Here is a 26,915-nt window from a genome sequence, read left to right as displayed (position 1 = left end):
ATGTTTTTGACACAACGAATGCCTACATGCATATGTATTACACACAAGGCAACTACATTTAAAAGAAAAGTATTGAGGCTGCAAAGTCAAGAATTCAATACTCCTTGGGGAATTCTGCGCCAAAAAATGCAAAATTCTGCATATTTTATTTGTTAAAATAATGCAATGTAATCACACCAGTTCCACTTATTTTGTTAATTTATTTAAATTACCATACAGAAAAAAAATTCACAGTAACTGTTCAGCATTTCCTAAACACATGAAAGTTAAGGTACAAATACTTGGTAACCAAGACCCTGCATTCCAGTTATAATCCTGGATTTTCATTTAAATTAGATTACTTTTATTTTGGTGTTCTGTAAAGTAGAATGTCGTTTTAAATTGCTCAGACTTTCACACAAGACAGACATACAGTTTTTCTAATCACTGTCCTGCATTTTTTTAAAATGTATAAGTAAAGTAGATCCTGATTGCAGATCCTAACCCGATTGTGCCTCTCTGGCAAAGGAAAAAAGCAAGAAAGCACTTCGACCTTCCTGGCTGAAGATTCCGTTCCTGTCATTTAAAATAAGTCCCCTTTACACCACTCTGGAAAGGAGCCTTAATTGACTAAGAATGGAAACACTGGGAACATTAGCCGCCAGTCTGTTTAGTTGTTACATTTCTGCTCCGCCTCAGGGACACAAACTGCTTCACACAGCCCTACATCTCCAAGCCCAGGATGCAGCAACTGCGAGGAGAGGGACAGAGTGAGTGTCTCTCACTCATTCGCATGCAGGCAGATGCCCAGCCCCACCCCCTTAACATCTCTCCATGGATGCATGCCCAGCATCCCTCCTCTACCCTATGGTGATCTGCTCTCCGCTGCCAGCTGCTCCCATCAGATGCGCCTGGGCTGCTGCAGAAGGAGCATGTGTTCCCCACAGATTTCTTTGCTGTCCCATTTTTCTACAGGGGAGCCAAGAAATCTGCGGAAGGTATGAATTCTGCACCCCCCGCAAGGTGCAGAATTCCCCCAGGAGTAACTCAAAAGTTATGACAGACCAGAATTAAGTTTGCCTGTGCTACTTTAGTTCAGTCTCCTTATGCATACATATTATCATACATCCTTTAGTTATATTATCAGTTTTTCCACTGCCTCATTCAGTGTACAGAATAAAGGATGATCACTCAATGAGCTGCTATTCAATATTTGTTTTCTCCTTATTGAACATGTGCTCCCAAGATTGAATTACCTCAAATGAATTACTCATCAATTCTGCAAATCAGGCTCCAGGGTCTCAAGTTTGGCAACCAGAAAAGGAGGAACAAACAATTAGTGACCACTTTCAAAAGATGTGGTTTATTGCCTTTCCTAGCATCACACAGGAACTGTGTGGCAGAGGCAGGGATAGAATCCACTTCCCCATGGCAGCATTCAGCTACCTTAACCACGAGGCCACCCTTTCTGCAATCCCCTACCTCATTCATCCACACCTTCCAACAGGCGGGAACCAAATGGCTTGGGGGCGGCATGATAATTATACATAATTCAGGCTTTCACCTGTAGGTCATCAGTACAAATCCACCCTCAGTCATTAGTTTATCCCTGGATGCCTTTGAGGAGCAGTGGGCACTGTCAGGGAGGGGTTCTCTGCTCAATGTCCACTTCTGAATTCCTGATTCTTTACCTCTCACCTGACTCCTGCTCCTGTTTTTTCATTTGTTACCCCAACTAATTTCTTGTAGCCTGGACCTAGTGGTTCCTCCCCCACAATTGAGGGGGTGGGCCCTTAATTATGGGTGGGCCTAGATCTACCTGCCCCAGTGGTACAAACAGTATACTATTTCCAAGGGGTACTCTGCAACTATGGGGCCTATTTCAAATCTCTTGTTAAGTCACGCCTCCGAGCAGAGTTCCTCTGGGCACTGTCCACTGACTGCTTAAGATGCCTCTGAGGAGCAGTGGGTGCTGTCAGGAGTTCTCCGAGCTGTCTCCTATTCCGGTTCCCTAATTTTTAGCCTTTGACCTTCACTCCTGTCCCTGTTTTTTTCCATTTGTTGTCCCCAGAATTTACTTGTGGCCTGGGTCCCTCTTGGTTGAGGGTTTTTAGCTTTGGGCAGGGTTAGGTCCCCTATCTCCCAGCAACCACAACAGGTACACATAAGCAACTGAAAACAAAATCTCATACAACAGAAAATGTTGGGCAATTTTAACTGTAGGTTTTGCCACCTATAATAAATTTTCTTTTCTTTTTGCAAAGTGCTGCATTTTACTTTGGTGAGTGCAGATGATGTTGACTGTGATCTAGAAAGTAGTTATCCAGTGCTATATAACTGGACTCTAGTTTAGTCAAATGCCCCACCATTCCTGTACCCATCTCTTTTACTCCCGTCTTGAGCATATTGCTCTGTACTGCATTTGAAAATTTATTGTGACTACTTACATCCTTAATTAAAGGAACAGTCCCAAGAAGTGCTATCTCAGCACCTTGCAGGATTGGGAGTTACAGTTTGTTAAGCAAATATTACTGATGAGCCCAAACAAATTAAATGGGTAACAAAACTTATTGTTCAACTAATAGTATGAGCAGTTTATCAGGAACAACTTCATTGATAACCATCTTAATTATACTGGTCTGAGATAGGGAGAAAACTCCTAAAAACAGAAAACAAGTTATTTGCTTTTTGTCGATGAAAGTAAGAAAAAAAAAAGTTTTTTGATGTACCCATATGCTTTCCTCTAGCCATAAAATGTAAGACTATTTTAATTTTGAATTTCTGGTGACAAATTAACTGTTTTTCCTTTGTACTACTGGAACACTTAAAATAGTACAAGATAAAATAGTTGAGTAAACATTACTTTTTATATAACATGGAAGAAGTAAGGGAGAGAAAGCAATACTACCATTAATTTTAACTAAATAGCTAACTCACCAATTTTCTCATCCAAAACCATAATTTTCTCCTGGGTAAGTTGTAATTCATACTTTTTTTTAGCAAGATGTCGTTGTGTCTCTGAAAGACTCTGTTCTGTCTTTTCATTTAATAAGCTGTAGAAGTATTAAGAGTGAGCTTTAATGCAAACATTTTATATTAAAATGGCTTTTCTCACATTCTGTAATGTCATCACAACTGCCAAAGTTAAGTAAATCAGCATTTCTTCAGATATTTCACCAACATTTATCCTAGTCTATCTTTAATTGTGAAGGCTGGTCCATTCCTGTGAAGAATCCCACAGAATTAGAGGAGTTTTGAGAGAACAGACAACTCAAAGGATTAAAAATAAAATAAAAAAAAACTTTTAATCAACTATCAACTCTCTATTAGAGTTCTTTGGGGGGGGTCAACAAACATGTGGACAAGGGGGATCCAGTGGACATAGTATACTTAGATTTCCAGAAAGCCTTTGACAAGGTCCCTCACCAAAGGCTCTTACGTAAATTAAGTTGTCATGGGATAAGAGGGAAGATCCTTTCTTGGAGTGAGAACTGGTTGAAAGACAGGGAACAAAGGCTAGGAATAAATGGTAAATTTTCAGAATGGAAAAGGGTAACTAGTGGTGTTCCCCAAGGGTCAGTCCTAGGACCAATCCTATTCAATTTATTCATCAATGATCTGAAGAAAGGGGTAAACAGTGAGGTGGCAAAGTTTGCAAATGATACTAAACTGCTTAAGATAGTTCAGACCAAAGCAGACTGGGAAGAACTTCAGAAAGATCTCACAAAACTAAGTGATTGGGCAACAAAATGGCAAATGAAATTTAATGTGGATAAATGTAAAGTAATGCACATTGGAAAAAAAATAACCCCAACTATACATACAATATGATGGGGGCTAATTTAGCTACAACTAATCAGGAGAAAGATCTTGGAGTCATTGTGGATAGTTCTCTGAAGACGTCCACACAGTGTGCAGCGGCAGTCAAAAAAGCAAATGTGATGTTAGGAATCATTAAAAAAGGGATAGAGAATAAGACGGAGAATATCTTATTGCCCTTATATAAATCCATGATACGCCCACATCTTGAATACTGTGTACAGATGTGGTCCCCTCATCTCAAAGATATACTGGCATTAGAAAAGATTCAGAAAAGGACAACTAAAATGATTAGGGGTTTGGAACGGGCCCCATATATGAGGAGAGGTTAAAGAGGTTAGGACTTTTCAGCTTGGAAAAGAGGAGACTAAGGGAGGATATAATAGAGGTATTTAAAATCATGAGTGGTGTGGAGAAAGTGAATAAGGAAATGCTATTTACTTGTTCCCATAATATAAGAAGTAGGGGCCACCAAATGAAATTAATGGGTAGCAGGTTTAAAACAAATAAAAGAAAGTTCTTCACGCAGCTCACAGTCAACCTGTGGAACTCCTTGCCCGAGGAGGTTGTGAAAGTTAGGACTATAACAGGGTTTAAAAGAGAACTGGATAAATTCATGGAGGTTAAGTCCATTAATGGCTATTAACCAGGATGGGTAAGGAATGGTGTCCCTAGCCTCTGTTTGTCAGAGGGTGGAGATGGATGGCAGGAGAGAGATCACTTGATCATTACCTGTTAGGTTCACTCCCTCTGGGGCACCTGGCATTGGTCACTGTCAGCAGACAGGATACTGGGCTGGATGGACCTTTGGCCATACTGGGTCAGACCATTCTTATGTTCTTAGAAAATGCCTAAGACTGGGATGGGTAAAGTTACAAACTGTTATAAATCATGACTGAGATGCACTGATAGAGCTAGATAGCGAAGCTTATACCTGCTCATACTATGCTTTGGAACTGGAAAGAGCTATTAGTGCTACTTTGGAGGTATGAGAACAATCTTAAAAATAACTGGAATTAAGATAAAGAACATAGCTTCATGAGCACCATCAAAAAAAAGTCTGAGAGACTAACAGGAAGTAGCAGTTTCTCAGATGTTTTCATAATGTAGGCCACATCTTAAAACAGAGAGAGTATTGTGGGCCAGCCCCACTCGCATTCACAGTTCTGTGGAGCAGCTCCCCTGTCCACCACAGACCTACTTGTAACAGTGCAACATTCACATAGCAACTACAGCAATTACTTGTAAGTAACAGTAGACATGTATTTGAAGTATGTTTAAGGGAATTAGATTTTTTTACCATCTTGGAAAAGAATCACAATATCTTTCCTTCCAATATGTTCCCCTATCTCCTGTACATGCTTCTGTGCCACCGTGTCCTCTTCTTCTCGACTCCTCTGCACATGCTTTCCTTTTGTTGATCGTTCTCCCTTGCCACCTGGTTCTCCTCTTCCTCCTGCACATGCTGCCTAACTTGCCTTCTTCCCTGTAGTCCTCTCGTGAGGATGGCTCATGGCTCTTGTCCCACTAGTGGCTAGAAGTTCCAGTCAGGCTGGTAGCTCCAGTCCTTGAAAGAAGCTCCAATATCATTTCCTCCTCTTGGAGCCTCTCTCAAGGACAGAGAGAGGGAAGCTTGAGAAGGCTGAAAACCTGGCTATTACATGAAATGTATGTTTGTTTCTGTATTTACTTCAATTTATAGAAGTAAAGAAAGGTCTTAAAGGAGTTAAGCTGCTGATTCAACAATATCCAACAAAATGTAACCCTTAAACACGCCTAGAAAAATCCCTAACCCCACAAATCTCAATCCCCATCAAACTTCACCTTTTGCAAAAGCCAGAGAAAATAGATATGCCTTGCAGCATGCTCTGAAGGTCAACAAACCTAAGCTATATCAGATCAAGGTGAAGACCTGGGGAAGGGAGGAGAGCTGATTAGAAATCTGAGGGCCCCTCATGAGAACACTGTCACAAGCTCCTTCTCCTTTAAATAAACAGAATAGCTTTGAAAAAAAGTGGATATATGCTTATTTTATAATTGCAGTCGTTTTTATGTATATGCTTTTATTTACCTTAGTGAAGCACATTCTGCTTTTTGTCTGCTGAGCTCACTTTCTGAATCCAGTGCCCTTCTTGCCAATATTTTCATCTCCATTTCCACAGAATCTATGGTCTCTTTCATCAGTGCTATCTTTGATATTTGTTCCAAACGATCACTGTCAAGCTATAGGAGTAAAATGACTAAACATTAAGAACTGCAGGAAAAAAAAAACCAGTTACTAACTTTCTTGTAACTGTTGTTCTTCGAGATGTGTTGCTCATGTCCATTCCAATTAGGTGTGTACACAAGCGCATGCATGACAGCTAGTAGATTTTCCCCCTAATAGTATCCGTAGGGTTGGCCTGGACACTCCCTGGGGTCGCACTTTCATGGCACTCGACATAGGGCCCTGCCAAACCGCCACCCTCTCAGTTTCTTCCTGCTGGCTACTCTGATAGAGGGGTAGAAGGGTGGATATTGGAATGGACATGAGCAACACATCTCAAAGAGATGTGAAGGTGAGTAACTGTTGTTCTTTGAGATGTGTTGCTCATGTCAATGCCAATTAGGTGATTCCCGAGCCTAAATTTGGAGGTGGGGTCAGAGCTTAAATGTTGGCTGACTGCAGCACCGCTTACCAAAGGCTGCATCATATCTGGCCTGCTGGGTAATAGCATAATGCAATCTGAATGTATGAACAGAGGATCACATTGCCGCTCTGCATATTTCCTGGGTTGGAACATGTGCCAGGAATGCTGCTGACGAAGCCTGTGTCCTGGTAGAGTGTGCTGTGAGTAGAGAGGCAAGTACCTTAACCAGGTCATGGCATGCCCAGATGCAGGACATGATCTATGACAAAATCCTTTGGGAGGAGACTGGAAGCCCTTTCATTCTGTCCACTACCGTGATGAACAACTGAATGGACTTCCAGAACGATTTGGTTCACTCAATGTTCAGCAAACATCTAGTGAGTGAAATCTTTGTTCCCTGCTGCTTGGGTGCAGCTTAGGATCCGAAACTAGGAGAAAAATGTCCTGGTTAACATGAAACTGGGAGACAACCTTAAGGAGAAATGCTGGCTGGGGTCTGAGCTGAACCATCTCCTTGTGGAACACAGTGTAAGGAGGCTCTGATGTTAAGGCCTTGAGCTCAGACACCCTTCTGGCTGAGGTTATAGCTACCAGAAACACTACCTTGTACAAAAGGTAGAGCAGAGAGCATGTTGGTAGTGATTCTAAGGGCAGCCCCGTCAGTCTGGAAAGAACCAGATTGAGGTCCCAGGCCGGGACCGGCTGTCGGATGTGCGGATATAGCCTGTCGAGACCTTTCAGGAAACAACTGACCATAGGGTTGGCAAAAACTGACCAGCCCTTTTTACCTGGATGGAAGGCAGAGATGGCAGCCAAAACAACCTTTATTGACAACATAGACAGCCCCTGCTGCTTAAGATGGAGAAGGTAGTCCAGTATAAGGGATTAGACATGAGTGTCAGAGACAGATGGTGTTGCGCTGACCAGACTAAAAATCTCTTCCATTTGGCTAAGTAGGTAGCCTGGTGGAGGGTTTCCTATTGCCAAGGAGGACTTCTGTGACCGGGTCCGAAAAGGAGAGCTCCATCGGGTTCAGCCATGGAGCTACCACACCATGAGGTGCAATGACTTGAGGTTCGGATGCTGGAGATGGTCATGATTTTGAGTTATCAAGTCTGGGAAGAGGGGCTATGTGATTAGGGCTTCCACGGACATTTCTAGGAGAGATGTGTACCAGTGTGGATGGGGCCAGAATGGGGCTATCAACATAGGCCTCATCCCTCTGAACTTTGAGGAGCACCTTATGAATGAGCGGGAAGGGAGGAAACGCGTAGAGGATGTGGTCCCCCCAAGGAAGGTGGAATGCATCCGTGATGGAGCCCGGGCCGTGATTCAGGAAGAAGCAAAAAACTGCTGGCACTTCCTGTGGCATCATGAACAGGTCTATCTGGGGAAACCCCCACGGTTATAAGATAAAGTTCACGACATCCAGGTGCAGGGACCACTCGTGGCCGTGGAATGACCTGCTGAGATAGTCTGCCAACTCATTCTGTACCCCAGGAACGTACAATGCTTCCAGGTGTATAGAATGTGCTACACAGAAGTCCCACAGCTTGAGGGCTTCTTGGCAAAGGGCAAAGGAGCGTGCACCCCCTTGTTTATTTATATAAAACATCACTGTGCTGTTGTCCATCATTACCGATACACATTTCCCTTCCAAATGAGCATGGAAGGTCTGGCATGCTAGGCGGACAACTCTCAGTTCTCTGACATTAATGTGGAGAGCAAGTTACACTTGGGACCAGAGATCCTGAGTCTTGAGGTCTCCCAGATGTGCACCCCATCCCAAGACCGATGCACCCGTCACTAGTAAGAGGGATGGCTGAGGCTCGGTGAAGGGGATTCCCGCACACACTACCTGTGGGTCGAGCCACCACAGGAGAAAGTCCAGGACTGGGTGAGGTAGAGTGACAACCCTGTCCAACTTGTCCCTCACCGGCCGATACAACGAGGCTATCCATGATTGGAGCAGCCGGAATCTGAGCCTGGCATGTTGCACTACGTATGTACAATTGGCCATATCTTCCAGGAATTTCAGGCAATTCCTTACTGTGGTGGTAGGAAACTGTTGATTTCCCCAAGTTCAAAAGAAGGCCCAGTTCGTCGAATGTCGTTTTTTGAAGTCAACTTGTGCCTCCACTTGAAGCCTGGAGCGGCCCTTGTTCAGCAAGTCGTCAAGGTACAGAAACACCTGTACCTGCCATTTGCACAGGAATGCGGCCATAACTGACATGCATTTGGTAAAACACTTGAGCTGTCACTGACAGGCCAAAAAAAGACTGAACTGGTAATGGGTATGGTTGATCACAAACCTGAGGTACCTTCTGTGGGACGGTGTGATTGCTATGTGAAAGTATGCATCCTTTAAATTGACGGTGGCATACCAATTCCCTCGAGTCAAGGAAGGGGTAATGGAGTCTAAAGAGACATGCGCAACTTCAGTTTCTTCGTGAATCTGTTGAGATTCCACAGGTCTAGGATGGGCCCGAGGCCACCTTCGGCTTTGGTATTAGGAAATAATGGGAATAGAAGCCCTTGCCCTTCAGCTCCTGAGGAACCTCATCCACTGTCCCCAGCAATAGGAGCGATTGCATGTCCTGTAAGAGGAGTTGCTCGTGAGAAGGGTCCCTGAAGAGGGACGAGTTGGGGGGGCGGAACGGTGGGAGGGCAGAGAATTGGAGGGAGTATCCCCTCTCTATTGTGCAGAGCACCCAATGGTCCGATGTTATACAGGCCCACGCAGGGTAGAAAGGGGATAGTTGGGACAAAACGGTAAGGCAGGATGGATCCAGTCTGTACGCGTGCGCTTTTCTCATTCGCACCTTCAAAAGGCCTTCTTCTGGCCTTATGAAGGTTTCAGCTGGCCAGAACCCTGACCAGATGAGGGGTGTGATCTCTTCCTGGAGTTCCCATTCCTCCACCACAAGCTCTCCTGCCTATTCTGCAGCTGGTAAAACTTTGGCGGAGGCTGCGGTCTAAAAATGTTTCCACTGCATGGCGGAAGTGTGGAGCCCAAGGGACTTTAGGTGGCCCTGGAGTCTTTCAGGCTGTGTAGCCGAGAGTCAGTCTTCTCTGACAACAGGGCCAGACCCTCAAACAGGAGGTCCTGGATTGTCTGATAAACTTCATAAGGGAGGCCAGACCTGCAGCCAGGAACTCCTCCTCATGGCCACCCCAGTCGCCATGGTGCGGGAAGCTGCATATGCTGCGTGTAAGGCTGCTTGTAGGGAAGTGTGGGAAATCAGCTTGCGCTCCTCCACTAGTGCAGAGAATTCTGCGCATGAGTGCAGGAGCAGGAACTCTGCAAACATTGCCATCACCCCTCAGGTATTCAAATTATACCTGCTGACCATGGCTTGCTGGTTCGCAATGCGGAGCTGCAATGCCCCACCTCCCCCACTCCCTTGAGTACACCTTCCTCCAGAAAAGGTCCAATTTTTTGGCCTCTCAATTTTTTAAAGAGGGCCCAAGGTAGCCCTGGTGCTCGCACTGGTTGGCCACATCCACTGCCAGGGAATCTGTCAGGGGGTGTGTTTAAAGATGTTAAAACCCCTTGGAGGGGACAAAATACCTCCGCTCATATCTCTTAGCTGTAGGAGGCAAATAGGCTGTAGTCTGCCACAGGGTCTTAGTGACTTCACTGATAGTCTTTATCAGCGGTAGCGCAATACGAAATAACCCAGGAGGGGAAAGGATATCAACCATAGGGTTGGCATCCTCCACCACTTCCTCTGTCTTGATGTTAAAGTTCTGGGCCACCTGTCTCAGCAGCTGTTGTAGAACCTTGCTGTTTTCCAAGGCTGGGGCAGTCGATGTGCCAACCACTGCCTCGTCCAGGGAGGAAGAGGACAAGAGACTGACCAGAACCAGAGCCTGCTCTCTGCCCTTGGCCCCTTTGGGGTCCCAAAGGGCGAGGATCTCTGGTGCTGAAGCCGACAGAAAGGTTCCTGGAGCCAAGCGTCTCGGTACCGGCACCTCAGATGGTATCAGTACCGGAACCATCAATGCTAGTACTGTGATCGGCTGCGTTACCGTTGACGTCCCTGGTCCTGAAGGCGTCTGCGGCAGCCCAAAGGATGCTGAGACTACCAACACCGACCTGGATCTACCCCTGGTTCTGGTGATGGGCCACTGAGGTAGGGCTTGCCACTGACTTGGCCATGGTGCCAGGTAAGGCTGATGGTTTCTGCGGGAGCGGGACCTCCTGCTCCTACTGGAGCGCGATAACTCTGCTTCCGACTCCGAAGTCTCCAACTGGGACAACCACAGAGGTGCGAAGCCCCTTGGCACTGGGATCGATACCGAGGGCTGGGAGACCAGTGCGGCTCCTCCACACAAGCGGCAGGTGCCAGATGGCGGTGCGCAGGGGATGGTGCACATTGACCCATAATCCCCAGCTTGGCCACTGATTGCACCAAGGCCCAAACCATTGCCAGCGACCTCTCCCACCTTGGAGGGGAGGTTGGCACCATAATCGCCAAGAGACCCGAGACAGCTTCAAATACCTCCGGTGTGGAGGGGAGCTGCAGGTCTTCATTGTGGCGGGTCGGTGAGTGATGGGGTTCTGGACACAACTGAACCCCCACTGGGACAGGAGTTGACAAAACCTGTGGCGGTTAGGCACCACATGGGGGCCTTCCAGCTGCTGGGTCCTTAGGCCTGGTTGGGGAAAGACCTCTGTCAGGTTTCCTCTTCTTCTGAGATACTGGAGATTGTGACCGGTGCCTCACGGAGGTCTGTGGCATGGCTTTGTGCATTGAGCTATGGCAGTGCTGAGGGTCTCTGGAAGAGTGCTGCCTCGGCACCGGCTCGCGGGTGCCGGCGCACTGCACACCAAAGAGGAGGTGCTTGGGACTGGCTCCAGTGTGCTGGGGTCTGACTGGGGTCGAAGAGCTGCCTCTGTGAGTAAAATATGAAAGCGCTGATCCTGGTCTTTTAGGGTCCTAAGATGGAACCCTCTGCAAATTTTGCAGTGCTCACTGAGATGACCCTCACCAAGACACTTCAAGCATGAAGCATGCGGAACACCTCTGGGAAGACCTGCCACAGTCTATACACACCTTCAAGCCTGGGGACCGAGGCATGCCCCAGTACCAGGGGATCACAAAGGAAACTTAAGAAACTACCACTAGCTACAGCTGTGTACAATGGAGACAAAGGACACTGCCAGGAAAACATGCTTGCCAAGGCAAGAGCTATGGGATGTTCCAGCTAGCCATCACTGGCGGTAAGAAGGAACTGAGGGGGTGGCAGGTTGACAGGGCCCTATACTGAGCACCAAGAAGGCGAGATCCCAGGGGGTGCCCAGCCCGACCCTACTGATACCGCTAGGGGAAAAGTCTTCAGGCTGTCGTGCACGTGGCGTGCGCACATCTAATTGGAATTGACATTAGCAATCACTTGAAGAATATATTTTATATAGAATATTTCTTCTGCTAGTTCAAATTCTACCCTGATTTGTACTGTAAATCATTTATTTGAAAGGCAGATCTCCATACCATCTTCTGTGTTCAGGGCCTGATTCAAAGTCCACTGATCAATGGAAAGAAATTGGAGTGCAAGTTTCATCTTTCTTGTAGTATATCTACGTACCTGAAACAGAGGAGCGCTGGCAAAACTATACTATTTGCCTGAGACCGATCATAGAAACAAAGTGTGAGTTACTGGGTCATATCTTTTCCACTAGCGGGGCAACCTACTACTAGAGCTGAGTCTTGGTTTGGTGCTTATGCCAAACTATAAAAGTCATATGGTGTCTAAAAGAGTCAAAAATCACAAAGTTGGATGATATAGCAAAAGGTATTGTAATCGATGATGATGATGATGATGGAGTGAGTGAAAGAATCACAGTGCAATAAAATCACTGCATCAAAAATGCAAGACATAGCTCTCTCCTGAGCAGAGAGACCCAGATAGGTTACTGTAGAACATAACGCTCCAATTTAAGTCTTATCTCTGGAGTTCCCTCAGTTCTGTAGTCCAGAAACAGAGTAATTCCAGAATCTCAGTTTGGATTCCCTGCAAACCAACATTAAAATCAGATCACTTCAAAAATATGACAGCTTGATTAGTAAATGTTTCAGCTTAATATTCAAAGAAATCACCTGCTCTAAACTATTTAAAGATTTAACACTAAGAAAAAAAAACACCTATAAAAATTCTCCACTTTCTTCTCTCTCCTAGTTTACTGATTCACTAAGTTACTCTGATCAATGGTTAAACCATTTGAGAGCAAAATCAATAGGACTCCTGTACATTCAGCAACCTTCCCAACATTAAAATGACAAGACCCGAATACTGAAGTACCAATCTCCATATTTATCAGGTGAGTTGCAGAAAGAAAAGGGTGTCCATTAACCAAGGGAATTCCCAAGAGAATGCAGAGTACAGAACAACTATTTAAACTTGTAAATCAGGGCTTAAAATTCTCAACAATTATTTTCGGAGCACCCTCCCCCACCAACAGGGCTTCCACGGGTCTGAAGCCCCGAGCCACAAGGCTTTTGCGGGTTTGAAAATATTTACCAGAGCTCTGCTCCAGTGGGCTCTGGATGAATTTAAGCCCTGCTTGTAAATAAATGTTCAGTTAATTGGTATATTAGAATCTCACTTTGAAGAATGTAATGGAAGCTTGTATTGCTCTCAATGTGGATGCACTCCAGTTTTTACTTCAAACACTATAATTTCTGAAACAATACATTTAATATGTACATTTCCTTTATTAATGTTTTTCTTTTATAAATTAAGGGCTCAATCCAGCAAACACTTTACTCATCTGAACAATCAAATTGACTTAAATGGGATTATTCAGACATGTACAGTTACTCACATGTGCCTTTAGAAAAGCAGGCCCTAAAACTATACCCGCAGATCTTTAACAACAAATGTCACCTTTATGACATTAATAACAATCCTATATGTAAACAAGACATTTTCCTTACATCTTGAACTGTTGATTCCAGCTCTTCAATTCTCTGTTCCAGGTGAGCCTTCTCATTAAATGCAGTCTCCTGGGCAATCTGTTTCAAACAACAAAAAATGCATACAAAACGTTACTGTTAGAGTTCATTGCATACATTTAGTTTAACCGCATATTTATTAGAATGGATACCACGTTGCAAACTTAACTATACACTAATGCTATAACAAGCTGGGATAAAAATCAAACCTTTAACCTCTCCCTGAGGCTATCTCGTTCTGTGGTCATCCTTCGGAAGTCAGAAAGAGCCGTATCCCTTTCTGTCTCCACACGCCTTAAGATAGCCTGGGCTGTCACAGTCGTTTTAGGAGTCTTGGGGGATTTGATTACATCTCGGCGAAGTCGGGATATTTCTTCCTGTGCCTGTTATTGTTAAACATGTGAAACAGATACTTTAATGCATTATGGACTACATATTTTACAAATAAGGCTGGTAAAAAAATTCCCATCAAAACTAACAGAAAATTGGATTTTTCACTGAATTTTTTTTTTATTTTATTTTTTTTTTTTTTTGCAAAAACAAAGTCTGCTTTCTGCAGAAAATTGAGATTTTTTTCATTGAAAAACTAAGCACCTGAACATTCCAATGATGCATCACCTGCTCTCATCAAGAAAGACTATGGTGCATCATGGGAGATGTAGTCTGACCAGGAAACTTGGCCTATAGAAGAGAATAGAAGCATGAGGCACCAAACTACAACTCCCATAAAATGCTGCAGTGGCATGTCCAAATCAAACTATTTACATTATTGGCAGAAATATTTCAATTTTGGATTTTTCAAAAAGTCAACATTTTCAAAAAAAATTGACCAACTTTAATCACAAGACACGTGACTAGTGATATAAGTGCACCTCAGCAACACTGTGGGTAATGAGGTCAAAGTCTGAATGCAATGACTCGTGTATGTATTCTTCGATTCAGGTAAGCAGCCCTATTCAGGACAGCATTTATGAATGAGTTTAAATTGAAGTCAAGGGGACTTAAACACCTGCCTAAGTGCCATCCCGATAAAGGGATAAACTTCAACCATAGAATCTTCCAAGGTAGATGAGACCTGAATTTCTAATGCAAGAACAAGACTAAAATATTTTTTCCTTTAAAGTCTTGCAAATATTTTTCCCCACAGTCTTTCACTCTCCCATGAATACAATTACCAGATCATAAAGAATGATGATTTTGTCTCTCTCAGCTGTTAGAACCTTGACGTTACCCTGAATTTCTGCCATGTGGCGCTCATATTTTTCCAGCATTGACTTCAGTTCTTCACGTTCTCTGAATATTTTCATAACTTCTGGATCTGAACTCATTCCCTTAAAGAATGTCAAAAAAGTTTAATGATGAGAAACAAATTTGTACACATTTCCTAGTACTTTAGGTTTTGAAACTACTACTATATACACATACACAAAGAAGAAAGCCCAGCACTGAACAGATTGAACAGTCAAAACTAGATGCATATGCATTTTTATCAATATTATATACTAAATAAAAATATTAAATGGAGATTGGAAATCTCTTTCATATGCAAAAACTCAGTCTCTTATCAATCTGACTCAGTATTCTCTACTCACTTTATATCATGGAACTAAAGGGTTTGATTCACCTTGTTTTGAGTTACTAATTGCCTAACTATTTTTATTAAACACCTTCAGAAGTATTTAAATGTAATCACAGTAAGCCTTAAAGCATGTTTAAGGAGGTGTAAATCTAGAACCCTTAAAGCAGTGCTTAGCTACTTATGAATTGCCTAAGCTTGCCATCCATTTTCATAATGAATAGATTATCTTATTACTGAACATGGATTTGGAGCCAAGTCCTGTGTTAGGGATTTCAGTATAAAATAAATGCATGACTGCTATACTATAATATATTCCAAGCTTACCTGGATAGGTGAAGAATGTTTTGAAATGCTGCTACGAGTGGGGCTGTGCTTAGGACTTGAAGATGTGGATGTGTTTCGAAACATCTTCCTCAAATTCTCAGTTTCACTTTTATAATAATCTCTGTCCTCCTCCAATGTCTTGATAAAGATATCAAGTCTTGAAGGAAACTTCCCTAGTGTTTTTTCAGATTCTGTTTCTAAAATAACCTTTTAAGTGCCAAAATGAAAAATGTGTTCATTGAAATATAACATTTTAAAATGTAATGCACTTATATTTCAACACAATGTGGATAAACACTCTTCAAAATATTAAAGTGAAGTCACTGCTTGTGAATATTTGCACTTTCACATTTTGAAACACTTTACCAAATACGAGTATGTAATTCTACAGTTGATCTAAAGGCTGTTCAGTTATTTAGTTTCTTGCATCTTTTCTCTTAACTACTTTTCTTTTTACAAGAGTTCTTCTTGAAACTTTTAGCATCTTAAATATAACAAAGATTGTGTACTTAGATGGCAACTTGAGAAGGCTTCCTGCTTAAAAGGTAATCCTGAGCTAAATAAACTCCAAGACAAAATGGGGAAGTGATGATTAATCCTTGATACATTACCACCAAGTTAACAGGAAGCACCATTAAACTACTGACTTATATAGCCGTGTCTAATTATATTATAACTAGGGCTGTTGAGTTATTAAAAAAATTAATTGCAATTAATCATGTGATTAAAAATTTAATCACTATTAAACAATACCACCATTCAAATATTTTGGGTGTTTTCTACATTTTCAAATATATTGATTTCATTTGCAACACAGAATACAAAGTGTACAGTGCTTTTATATTCATTTCTGATTACAAATATCTGCACTGTAAAAAACAAAATAGTATTTTTCAATTCACCTAATACAAGTACTGTAGTGCAATCTCTATCATTAAAGTTGAAATTACAAATGTAGAATTACATACAAAAAATAATTGCATTTACAAATAAAACAATGTAAAACTTTAGAGCCTACAAGTCCACTCAGTCCTATATATTGTTCAGCCAATCGCTCAGACAAACAAGTTTGTTTACATTTGCAGGAGATAATGCTGCCCGCTTCTTGTTCACAATGTCACCTGAAAGTGAGAACAGGTATTCACATGGCACTGTTGTAGCCGGCATTGCAAGATATTTACATGCCAGATGCGCTAAAGATTCATATGTTCCTTCATGCTTCAATCATCATTCCAAAGGACATGCATCCATGCTGATGACAGGTTCTGCTCGATAACAATCCAAAGCAGTGCAGACTGATGCACGTTCATTTTGATCCTCTGAGTCAGATGCCACCAGAAGAAGGTTAATTTTCTTTTTTGGTAGTTTGGGTTCTGTAGTTTCTGCATCGGAGTGTTGATCTTTTAAGATTTCGGAAAGCATGCTCCACACTTCATCCCTCTCAAATTTTGGAAGGCACTTTTAAACCTTGGGTTGGTTAGAAATCTCACATTGGTACCTTCTTTGCGTTTCATCAAATATGTAGCGAAAGTGTTCTTAAAACGAACATGTGCCGAGTCATCATCCGATACTACTACAACATGAAATATATGGCAGAATGTGAGTAAAACAGAACCGGAGACACAGTTCTCCTCCAAGGAGTTCAGTCACAAATTTAATTAACACATTTTTTTAAACAAGTGTCATCAGCTTGGAAGCATGTCCTCTGGAACGGTAGCCAAAATAAGAAGGGGCATACAAATGTTTAGCATATCTGGCATGTAAATACCTTGCAATCAATGCCAGCTACAAAAGTCCCATGTAAATGCCTGTTCTCACTTTCTGGTGATATTGTAAATAAAGAGTGGGCATCATGATCTCCCATAAATGTAAACAAACTTGTTTGCCTTAGTGATTGGCTGAACAATAAGTAGGACTGAGCAGACTTGTAGGCTCTAAAGTTTTGCATTGTTTTGCTTTTGAGTGTAGTTATGTAACAAAAACAAAATTGACATTTGTAAGTTGCACTTTCAGGACAAAGAAATTGCACTACAGTATTTGTACTAAGTGAAGTGAAAAATACTATTTATTTTGTTTCTCGTTTTTACAGAGCAAATATTTGTAATTAAAAATATAATATAAAGTGATCAGTGTTCACTGTGTATTCTATGTTGTAATAGAAAAATATATTTTAAAATGTAGAAAATATCCAAAAATATTTAATAAATGTCACTTGGTACTCTTTAACAGTGCAATTAAGACTGCGATTAATCACAATTAATTTTTTTAATTAATCACGCACATTAACTACGATTAATCAACCACCCTAATTACTACTACTACTACTACTAGGAAAAACATGAGACTATCATGTCTGGTGTGGGTAATGGATGGTGAATTTTGAGGATGGTAGTAAACTGGAGTGTAGGTAACTATGTTAATTAAAGGTCATCTGCAAAGAAAAACACGGTGTGGGTTTTTTGTTTTTTTTTTGATGTGTAAAGAAGATCTACCCATATTTTTCTGCCTTTTTTTTTTTTACTTTAAAAATGCCAGGAATGTCAAGTAACATCTTCCACATCTTCCCTAGTATTGAGGGGGAACACTTCGGAGATCTCAGATGTGGATTGGGGGAGTGTCAAGCCTTTATTTGAGCAGGCAGAGGTGCTGAGTCTTTAACAACGATATCTTTTCTCTCAAGTATTTCTAATGAATTTAATTTAAATAGAAGTTAGTGATTCTTATTCAGTTTTTCTCTTTCACTCACGTTTGACCTGATTAGAGTCCTAATAGGTTTATATTACATCAAGTTCGCCAGTCATCCACAGAATCTTTCAGAAAAAGCAGGATAGACAAAACCTGATTTTCTAATGGAAAAGAAACAAAGCAGGAAGCCGGCCTGAAAGGGTTTTTTTAAATATTCACTCATTGCTGTTGGATGATAAACCAAATGTTTAGTTTTACAAATCACCTTTAAAAATTGTTGAACGCTCATGAAATAAGATCTGTACATCATTTCTGTGTTTTGGCTGAGAAAAATCCCATTTCAATACGAGTTAATTTTATCACACAGGTAGATACATGTGCAATAAATACGTGTCTCAATTTGGTATAACTATAACAACAAAAAAAGGCTATTTTGCTTGGCAATGTTTAATGACAAGATCACTGGAAAATGTTTCATGGAGCCCAATTCTCCAGGGCTCTTAACTCCCACAATTCCTACTCAGAGGATCAGAGCCACTAAGGCCCTAATCTGGCAGTGAGATCTGCAGAGGGGTCTTTCCACAGGGAGCTCATTAAAGGACTGGGGTCTCAGAAGCAAGTGTAATTACTAAAAGCCTTATACTGTAAACATGGAAATTTGTGAAAAAGTTAATACTGTAGTATGATAAGAGGTCTATGTGATCTCGATACATTCGAAAAAATACTTCCCAGTTAAATGAAGGAGTCTATTATACCAATTTAATCTGGAAGCAAATAATATACATCGATTTTGTTACCCAGAAGTTTTTCTTGCTGATAAATTGTTTATTAGCCTTTTATACAAGTTTGTGTATATTTCCAAATGTCATTGTTCAGTGTTATGGTTAACATTTGGGGAAGACAGAATATTAAAATAAATATTTAAAGGATAAAATACTGGCTGTGTGTATTTCACATAGATGCAGAATTCTGTTTTAGGAGTATACAGAGCAGTCAATCATTTTGGATTTTGTAGGAAATTTAATGAGACTCCCAAAAAACAAAAAAAATTCAAAGTGAGTTGAAAGATAAAGGATATATTACAGTCTATTTAAAGAATGAGAATTACCAATATAGACCAAAACGGAAATATTCTCCATAATCTTTCTATTTTATTGAACCAGTAAAAAAACGGAGACAATTAAATGTACGTATACTAGTATTAATTGCTCTTTGAAAGTAATAACCTACATAAATGCATAGCTGCAAAAATACTAAGAATACATATTTAACTTACAGATCTAAGTATTTTGATTGTGTGCTCCAACTTTCTAATATTGTTTTGCTGGTATCTAATTTGAGTCTAGAATAAAAAGTAATAAAAATTACAAATTTATTTATTTACAGGTAGTAAACTGAAAAATACAGCATGTTTTGCCCCGTTTTCTTATTCCTTTGAAGCATCTAATGGGAACTCTCTTCCAAGTTGGTTGGACTGGAGACACACTATTTAAGAAAATGAACCTTTAAAGAATTAACTAGAACACAAATGTGCAGTCAATTAGTATTTTGCTTGCATAAACTGTACAGGATCAGGACAAAGAAGGAGCAGTGTCTGTCTGGGTGAGCAAAAAGAAAGTGCAGGATCCCCTTTTACCAGATCTGCATTTTCAATAAACTTTTGGAAAATCGGACCAGTTTGAGTATTCCGAAGGACTAAGATAAGGATGTAGTTACATTAACCACACATGCATAGCTCAGCCTACCTTCCCTCTGAACAGTGCTAATACAATCACACGAAATGTACTATCCGTGCACAAAGTGTGATTTTTCATCACACTGTGAAATCAAAAGCCATTTTCACTGGAATACTCAAAAACACTTTTCAACTACAACTATTACAACTTTCATTCCTCAACCATTTTGGCACAGGAGTGGCCATATTAAAAAAAAATAGCAAGGATGTATTCTACTTTCTTCTTCCCAGTACCCACCATAAAATGTTCATTCCAGCCATTTTAAATGGCAATATTCCAGTCATTACTGCCCTAATCTTACAATCAGTTCCACACAGGCAGACTCTTCAGTGCACAGCACTGAACCCAACAGGACTTCTTACAAGCACAAGGGCCTGCTCACATGGTTACGATGCACAACTGGGGCCTTCATGGATTTTCTGGTTCTAAAATAAATTACAAAATCTGAGGCTCTGGATGTCTTCTCTCATGTGAGATATTCTTCTTCTCCCGCCAGATGGGCCCAAAATGTAGTTAAATATTTGGGACTACTTCATCTAATTTACTACAAAAACTCATTGTCTAAAGATTCACCCTAGGATAGATCTTCAGCTTGTGTAAGTTGTCATAGCTCCACTTATTTCAGTTGATCTAAGATGATTTACATCATCTGAGGATCTGGTCCTCTTTTTAATAAATTCAACAAGCTCTAGAACACTAGTGTTATCTCTCTCACTTTCATATATATAGTGAACTGAAATGGTACTCTTTTCTCATCTGCTCAATAAATTCAAGATACAAGATCTCAAAAGGTTCAGTCATATACTTGAATAATTTATTTAGGGTCAGGGAAGGGTTCTTGTATTGCTCTGGAACTAATTAAGTTTTTTATTTTGAGCTCAGAGAAGCCAGTTTTTCATATTTCAGGCTCTATAGCAGCACTTCCCAAATGTATTATATTGGCTATACAGTCTTAACAGATATAGTGGTACTCCCACAAATCATGAAATGTGTGGCAGCCTCCTCTTGACCTCTCTTCCCAAAATTAAACGCAACTCCTTGTCCTCAGACATTCAGTTTAACCCATTACACTAGGAGTCCTTTTCAAGAATCAGGTTGGAGTGTTCCAATCTTCATTACTCCCTTTCCTTTATTCATTTTTAAGTTTTAAAATGAGTACGATTTTAAATTTAAAAATAAACAAAAATAATTTATCTTCAGACAGAGACCATGGCTATAAAGTTTCATCCCAAAAGATTAAATTTTATAAAACTTACTGGCTCCCCCTATAATATACGAATTCTGTTTAGCATTTAATACCTTTGCTTTCTCAAGCTCCTGATCAGCAGTATCCAAGACTAATTCTTTTTCTTTTTCCAGCTGTTCAGCTAATTTGTCAACTACAGCAAGTTCTTTACACAGATACTCATTCTTATTGGTCAAACTGTCCACCTGACTCTCCACCACCTGCTTATTATCAAGCAGTTCCATAACATGCTGCTCTAAATCATGGTTTTTCGTCTTCAGATCGCCAATCTACTAGGACCAGGAAGAACAAAGACATTTTACTTTTCTTAATCTTAAAAGATATAAACTGGAGGCATTTCACAGCAGAAATATTTATTTACACTAAACTGAATGCAAAGAAAGACAGTGACAAGCCCAAAATTTTCATTAATTTACACTAGTAGCATTTTGTAGAGATGTAAATGACTATCCAAGGTGAAAGGCAGTGAAGAAACAGGCTCCTAATTTCCACCCTAAAATTAAGCAATTTCTCTTATTCATACTAATTGTTTTCCTTTGATCAGCAGCTTCACAGCTTCTTTGGCTGTCCTCTCCATGTGACGTGTACACCATTTATTGGTCTCCCAGTGTGATATGTAACCCCCCAGTGTTCCCTTGCCCACCCTCACAAACTGAGTTGCTACAGTAGCATTTCTCTGATAGTGCTGGGAGAAGAAATGGCTCTCAAGCTCTGCCTGAATATCAATTAGTCTTGCCCACCAAGACTTTGCAAGTATCTTTTCCACCACCTACATGTGGGGTCTATGTACTTCATGTGTGGAAAAAGCCAGCAGGGATGTACTAGGTTCATTATTGGTGAAGATTGTTAATATCCCCCTCAAGGGGAAGAGGACAGGGTATCTGATGTTCTTAAGGAAACTGCTTAAGGAACAATAACATGTCAATGATCTTGTCACCTATCAACCTGCCCTGACCCGCTCACTTTTGGGGAAGATCCCTGAGAAAGTTGTGGCAGACACCCAGGCAATCTTGAGTCCTCAGATTTCAGAGATCTCAGTCAATCAGGCTTTAGACCTGGTATGATATAAAAACTGCACTGGTTGCACTGGTGAATGATTTCATGGTAATTGATAAGGTTTAAGTGTCCATGCTGATATTATTGGATCTGTCAGCTGCAAACAACACCAATTACCACAACATTTTATTGGTATATCTGCAGTCATGAATAGCAGTCAACAGACCTGCCCTTGAATCATTCTTATCAGGGAGGTCCCAAAGAGTCGTTTGGGACAGAAGTTTGTTCCTTCTGTCAAAACTGGGACTTTTACCAGGGCTAATTTTGTCACCCCTGTTGTTCAACTCATATAATATAGTAACAGAGTTAATATGGAAATATGAGTTGCAACAACTGATGAGAATCAGCTTCATATTTCCCCCACAACTGCTTCAGTTGGTGGAGTGGAATGAATAACCCAATGCAGTTATGAACTTGGAGAATGGATAAAGGTAAAGTGATTGAGTTTTAAACCAGACAAAACCAAAGTAATGTCAACAAGGAGGATATCTGCACACTTGGTTGAGGGAATACATTATTTTTTTAAATGTCATTCAAGTTTTAACATGACCAACATTTAAAATTACAAAAATAACAAAGGTGAAGCCAACAGCTGCTTGCCATCTTCATACTCGAAATAACCACAGTAAAAAAATTTCCCTTACCCCACACAAAACCTATATCATCTCCTCTATCCCCAAAACCCAGGCTAAATAGACAGGCCTTGAAACATGCTCAAAAGGTCACCATATTCAGGCTGTTTTGGGCAACAAAGGAAAGAAGTGTTCTCCAAAGCTGAGGCCCCAACAGAGAACACCCTGCTGGCATCTCCCTCTCCTTTATATTAACGGGATTCTAATCTGAGCAACTGTGAGAAGGTGAAAGAGGCAGTTTTTCAAGTACACAGGATCAAAACCATTTAGGGTTTTTCAGATAAAAAGTAACACCTTAAATTCTACTCAAAAATCAAAAGGCAGATAGCACAGATCATGGAGCACAAATGTTACATGCTCCTACCAAAATTCTGCATTCTGCACCAGCTTCATTTTCCAGGTTGACTGAGGTATAACCTCATGTAGAGCATGTTACTATAACAATCTTGAGATGACAAAGACACAAAAACGGTAGCTGTCTCCTAGTCACAGAAGGATGGAGAAAAACATTCCTGGGCAATGTTACTATAGGATCATTCAGCAGCAGCCAGGAGTCCAAAAGCACCTGTAGATTATGAACTCTAGAAACAAATGGCAGGCACACATGCTAAATATGAGGGACAGACATAATATACACAATATCTTCTGATTTCTTCTCCCAACCGACCAGCATCACTTCAGCCAGCAAACTTTCCTCCCATGCTCCAATTTGTTCAACAGCACCAGCTGCTGGATCAAGTGAAACAAGGATATGACACTGGATATTATCAACATATCACTACTGCTGCCCGTACCTCCTCCCAGCTCAAATATACATTAAAGAAAAAGGAACACAAGATGGAACCAATTGTGAAACTCCAAATGATCTCATTCTAAGGGTTGAAGGGCTATTGCCCTTCACAACCATCAGAGAACACTCAATAAGGAAAAGATAGTATCATCTGAGGAACTGCTTGTCCACTTCCGTTAGTCTACAGATAAGTGACTACTACTCCGTGATCAACAGTATAAGAAAACAGCCAATAGACCTAACAGTATCAGTATGAAGATTTCAGATTATCCATCAGCACGAAATCTACCACCACCACCACTACTACCACAGCAGCTTCTGTCTTGCACCAAGGTACATATCTAAATTGACAAGGGTCAAGAAGACTCGAGGCCTCTAGGTATTCTGAAGGTTGTCTCACTATAACATTCTATCTAATTTTAACCAGAAGATTAGATACTAAACAGGAGCCAGATTACTACATCAAATGCTGGTTTCTTGAGAAAAAGACAAGCAACAGCTTTCTTAAGAGACACTGGCATTCTACACTCTCTCATTTGAGAATATCCACCAGCAATGGATCAAGTTTTCTCTTTTAGCCTTCCTCAGCCAGGTAGGACATAGGTTCCAAAAACAGGTTGTGGGGTACTAACTCTTCTAGTACCTCTAGGGTGACCAGATATCCTGATTTCATAAGGACAATTTTTGGGTCTTTCTCTCACACAGGCACCTATTCTCCCCCCACCTCCTGTCCCGATTTTTGACACTTGTTATCTGGTCAGCCTAGATACCCTCAGTGATTGTTATTGACCTAAACTCAGCAAGAGAACGCTTAGCCTTTGTGCTCTCAAAATACCATTTGTGATTCAAATTACATACGATTCAAATGAGCAATCTTGGAATCATATTAGCACCTGGACTGTTTCTGGAAGATAGAATAGCACTTGTAATAAAAAAAAAAAATAGTTCTTTCACCTGTGCCTGCTAGAAGAGAGTAACCTTTCCAGTGCTGACCTTGCTACCATCAGCCACTAGACTACTATAATGCACTAAAAATGTGCTGTCCCTGCCCTGAGCACTGCTCTGCACTGCCATTGGCTGGGAACCGTGACCAATGGGAGCTGGGGGGCTTTGCCTGTGGGTGACAGCAGCCATGTGGAGCCTCCTGCCCCCTCCCCCACCTAGGAGCCAGACCTGCTCCTGGCCGCTTTTGGGGCACAGCACCGCCAGGATAGGCAGGAAGCCTGCCTTAGCCCCGCTGACCGAGATAAGCCTGCACCCCAACCCCGAGCCCCAGCCCTGAGCCCCCTCCAAACCCAGAGCCCCTCCTGCACCCCAAACCCCTCATCCCTGGCCCTAACCCAGAGCCCACACCCCCCAGCCCAGCGCCCAAACCCCCTCCTGCACCTCAACTGCCTGCCTCAACCCCCAGCCTCCTCCTGCACTCCAAATCCCTCAGCCTCACCCCCCAGCCTGAAGCCCCCTCCTACAACCCAAACCCCTCATTCCCGGCCCCACCCCAGAGCCCACACCCCCAGCCCAGAGCCTGTACTCCCTCCCACACTCAAACTCCCTGCCCCAGCCCAGAGCCCCCTCCAAAACCCTGAACTCCTCATTTCTGACCTCACCCCAAAGCCCACACCCCCAATTAGTCCTCAATCCCTCCCACACCCCAACTCCCTGCACCAACCCAGTGAAAGTGAGGAGGGGGGGAAGCAAGCCACCGAGGGAGGGGGAAATGTAGTGTGTGGGGGGCCAGCCTCGGGGAAGGAGCAGGGCTAGGATGTTCGGTTTTGCTCAATTAGAAAGTTGGCAACCCTACATCTGAGCTGGAGCTTCCTCTTAAATAAGGAATTCCTGGAAGCATATCCTCGACTCTAGAATTAGCGTCCCATCTCGATAACCAGACCATGAATTTGTTAGCATCCAGACGTGCTACAAAACCCCTCTTTTCTCATAGGCACTTAAGTGGAGGGGCTGGACAATGAGGATGGTTTAGGATGTCTTTAGGATTTGTGGGAGAGCATATTAACTGGAAAATGTGTAATGATAAATTAATGACTAACTCTGTGCATTAAATTTGGGGAAGTGCCTGCAACCCTACAGACCAAAAAAAATTATGTCAATCTAAATGCAACATTGGTAACTACTTCACTGCTAATGATTTCAGCTGAAACATTTAGATATTTGGGACTGTGAACAAGTCTTGGGTGGATAACCATAATTTCCTCCTAATCTGGCCATTAGTCCTGGGAAGATTCCCCTCTCTCCCAACAACAGAGAGATGAAGAAATGACAGTAGTTGACCTCAAATGAATATACACAAAGTCACTAACTGAACTATGATGTTTTTTGTTTTGTGAAGTTCCATCAATATTTAAAGACGTTAAGTCACAGTTACATAACATCATCACATACTGACAAAATGCTATAATGTAAATGATGCAACATAGTCAGGATATCACACCATAACGGATTTGGTTCTGCAACTCTATTCAGTAAGAAAAGGCTTGCCAGCTCTACAAACTGTGACACTGATTTAAACAACAGATGTTGTTGCCGAGTTATTTCATTATATAAGATTATCAGAATTCCTGTTCCTTACAAACTGCCACCAAAGCAAAAAAACAAAAAGTAGGAAAATAAAAACCTTTAAATTCAGTTTATGGATGACTTTGTCCTTAGCCTTTCCTTCCAATTTAAAAGGTTTCTCACTGTCAGACGCTAGATCCCTTATATCAAAATGGTCTTCTCTTGTTGTTACCTTTTCGAGGAATGGAAAACAGTATAAGTAGTACTTCTGTGGAAAGAATTTCTGCATGCAGTCATGAAGTGTGACCTTTGAAAATGGGAGAAGACATACTCCTGAAGATATTTCATAACAATATTTCCCCTTAAGGTACCTAACACTGCACACTAGAGAACATCCTGAGATAACACTGTTCATGAATGCACCAGAGCAGCTAAAGATAAATTTTGTCCATTTCATTTTTAAAAAAAAAACAAACAAAAGGGTTTAGGTTAGTCTGGTACTTTAGTGGAATTGTTCTACAATCCCATGCAAGACACCTAGATTTCATTACTGGTCTCTTGCTCCACTGGTTGGGGAGGGTGAGGGGAGAGGGAGTTAGCAGTAAAGCATATAGATTTTCCGTTCCTTTGACAAGTTTAAAAAGCAAGAGTGGGGAGGATCTTGTTTTAACTCAGTCTGACATTGGCATCAATTTCATTATTAATAATATTATCTACCATCTTTTACAAGAATAACAAAATATCAAACAAAAAAGCAAATATAAAAAAAACTCAACAGACAAAACCCAAAAATACATTCAATGAAGTGGAAATTTTTATTTATTTTTTTTATTAAAGAAAACAAATGTATACCACCAGGGCCCCACACTACAAAGGCCTGATATTTTGTGTGGAAAACTAGTAGCATAGAAGCAATAAGACTCAAATCTGAAACTTAGAGTAAATTGCAAGAAGAAGAATAAACAAAAA

General features: G+C 41.4%; 1 protein-coding gene across 11 annotated transcripts in view; it reads right to left on the bottom strand.

The window, feature by feature from the left end:
* Positions 1-26,915, bottom strand: part of TSGA10 (testis specific 10) — an 80,237-nt gene that overhangs the window by 49,046 nt on the left and 4,276 nt on the right. For 2 of the 11 annotated variants that reach the window (XM_043518304.1, XM_043518070.1), the window contains exons 2-9: positions 26,065-26,178; positions 19,252-19,317; positions 15,291-15,497; positions 14,563-14,718; positions 13,597-13,770; positions 13,370-13,447; positions 5,870-6,021; positions 2,917-3,032 (exon numbers count right to left, since the gene is read on the bottom strand). In XM_043518304.1, the coding sequence (XP_043374239.1) occupies positions 2,917-3,032; positions 5,870-6,021; positions 13,370-13,447; positions 13,597-13,770; positions 14,563-14,718; positions 15,291-15,374 (760 nt within the window). In that variant the 5' untranslated portion in view covers positions 15,375-15,497; positions 19,252-19,317; positions 26,065-26,178. Of the gene's footprint in view, positions 1-2,916; positions 3,033-5,869; positions 6,022-13,369; positions 13,448-13,596; positions 13,771-14,562; positions 14,719-15,290; positions 15,498-19,251; positions 19,318-21,010; positions 21,227-26,064; positions 26,667-26,915 lie in introns of those variants that run through there. The other 9 variants (XM_043517934.1, XM_043517907.1, XM_043517981.1 and 6 more) reach the window with 9 other exon arrangements.

Source organism: Dermochelys coriacea, chromosome 1 (assembly GCF_009764565.3).
Source record: "Dermochelys coriacea isolate rDerCor1 chromosome 1, rDerCor1.pri.v4, whole genome shotgun sequence".
NCBI lineage: Eukaryota > Metazoa > Chordata > Testudines > Dermochelyidae > Dermochelys > Dermochelys coriacea.
Note: the sequence above shows the minus strand (reverse complement) of the source record. Positions and strands in the feature narration are given on the sequence as shown.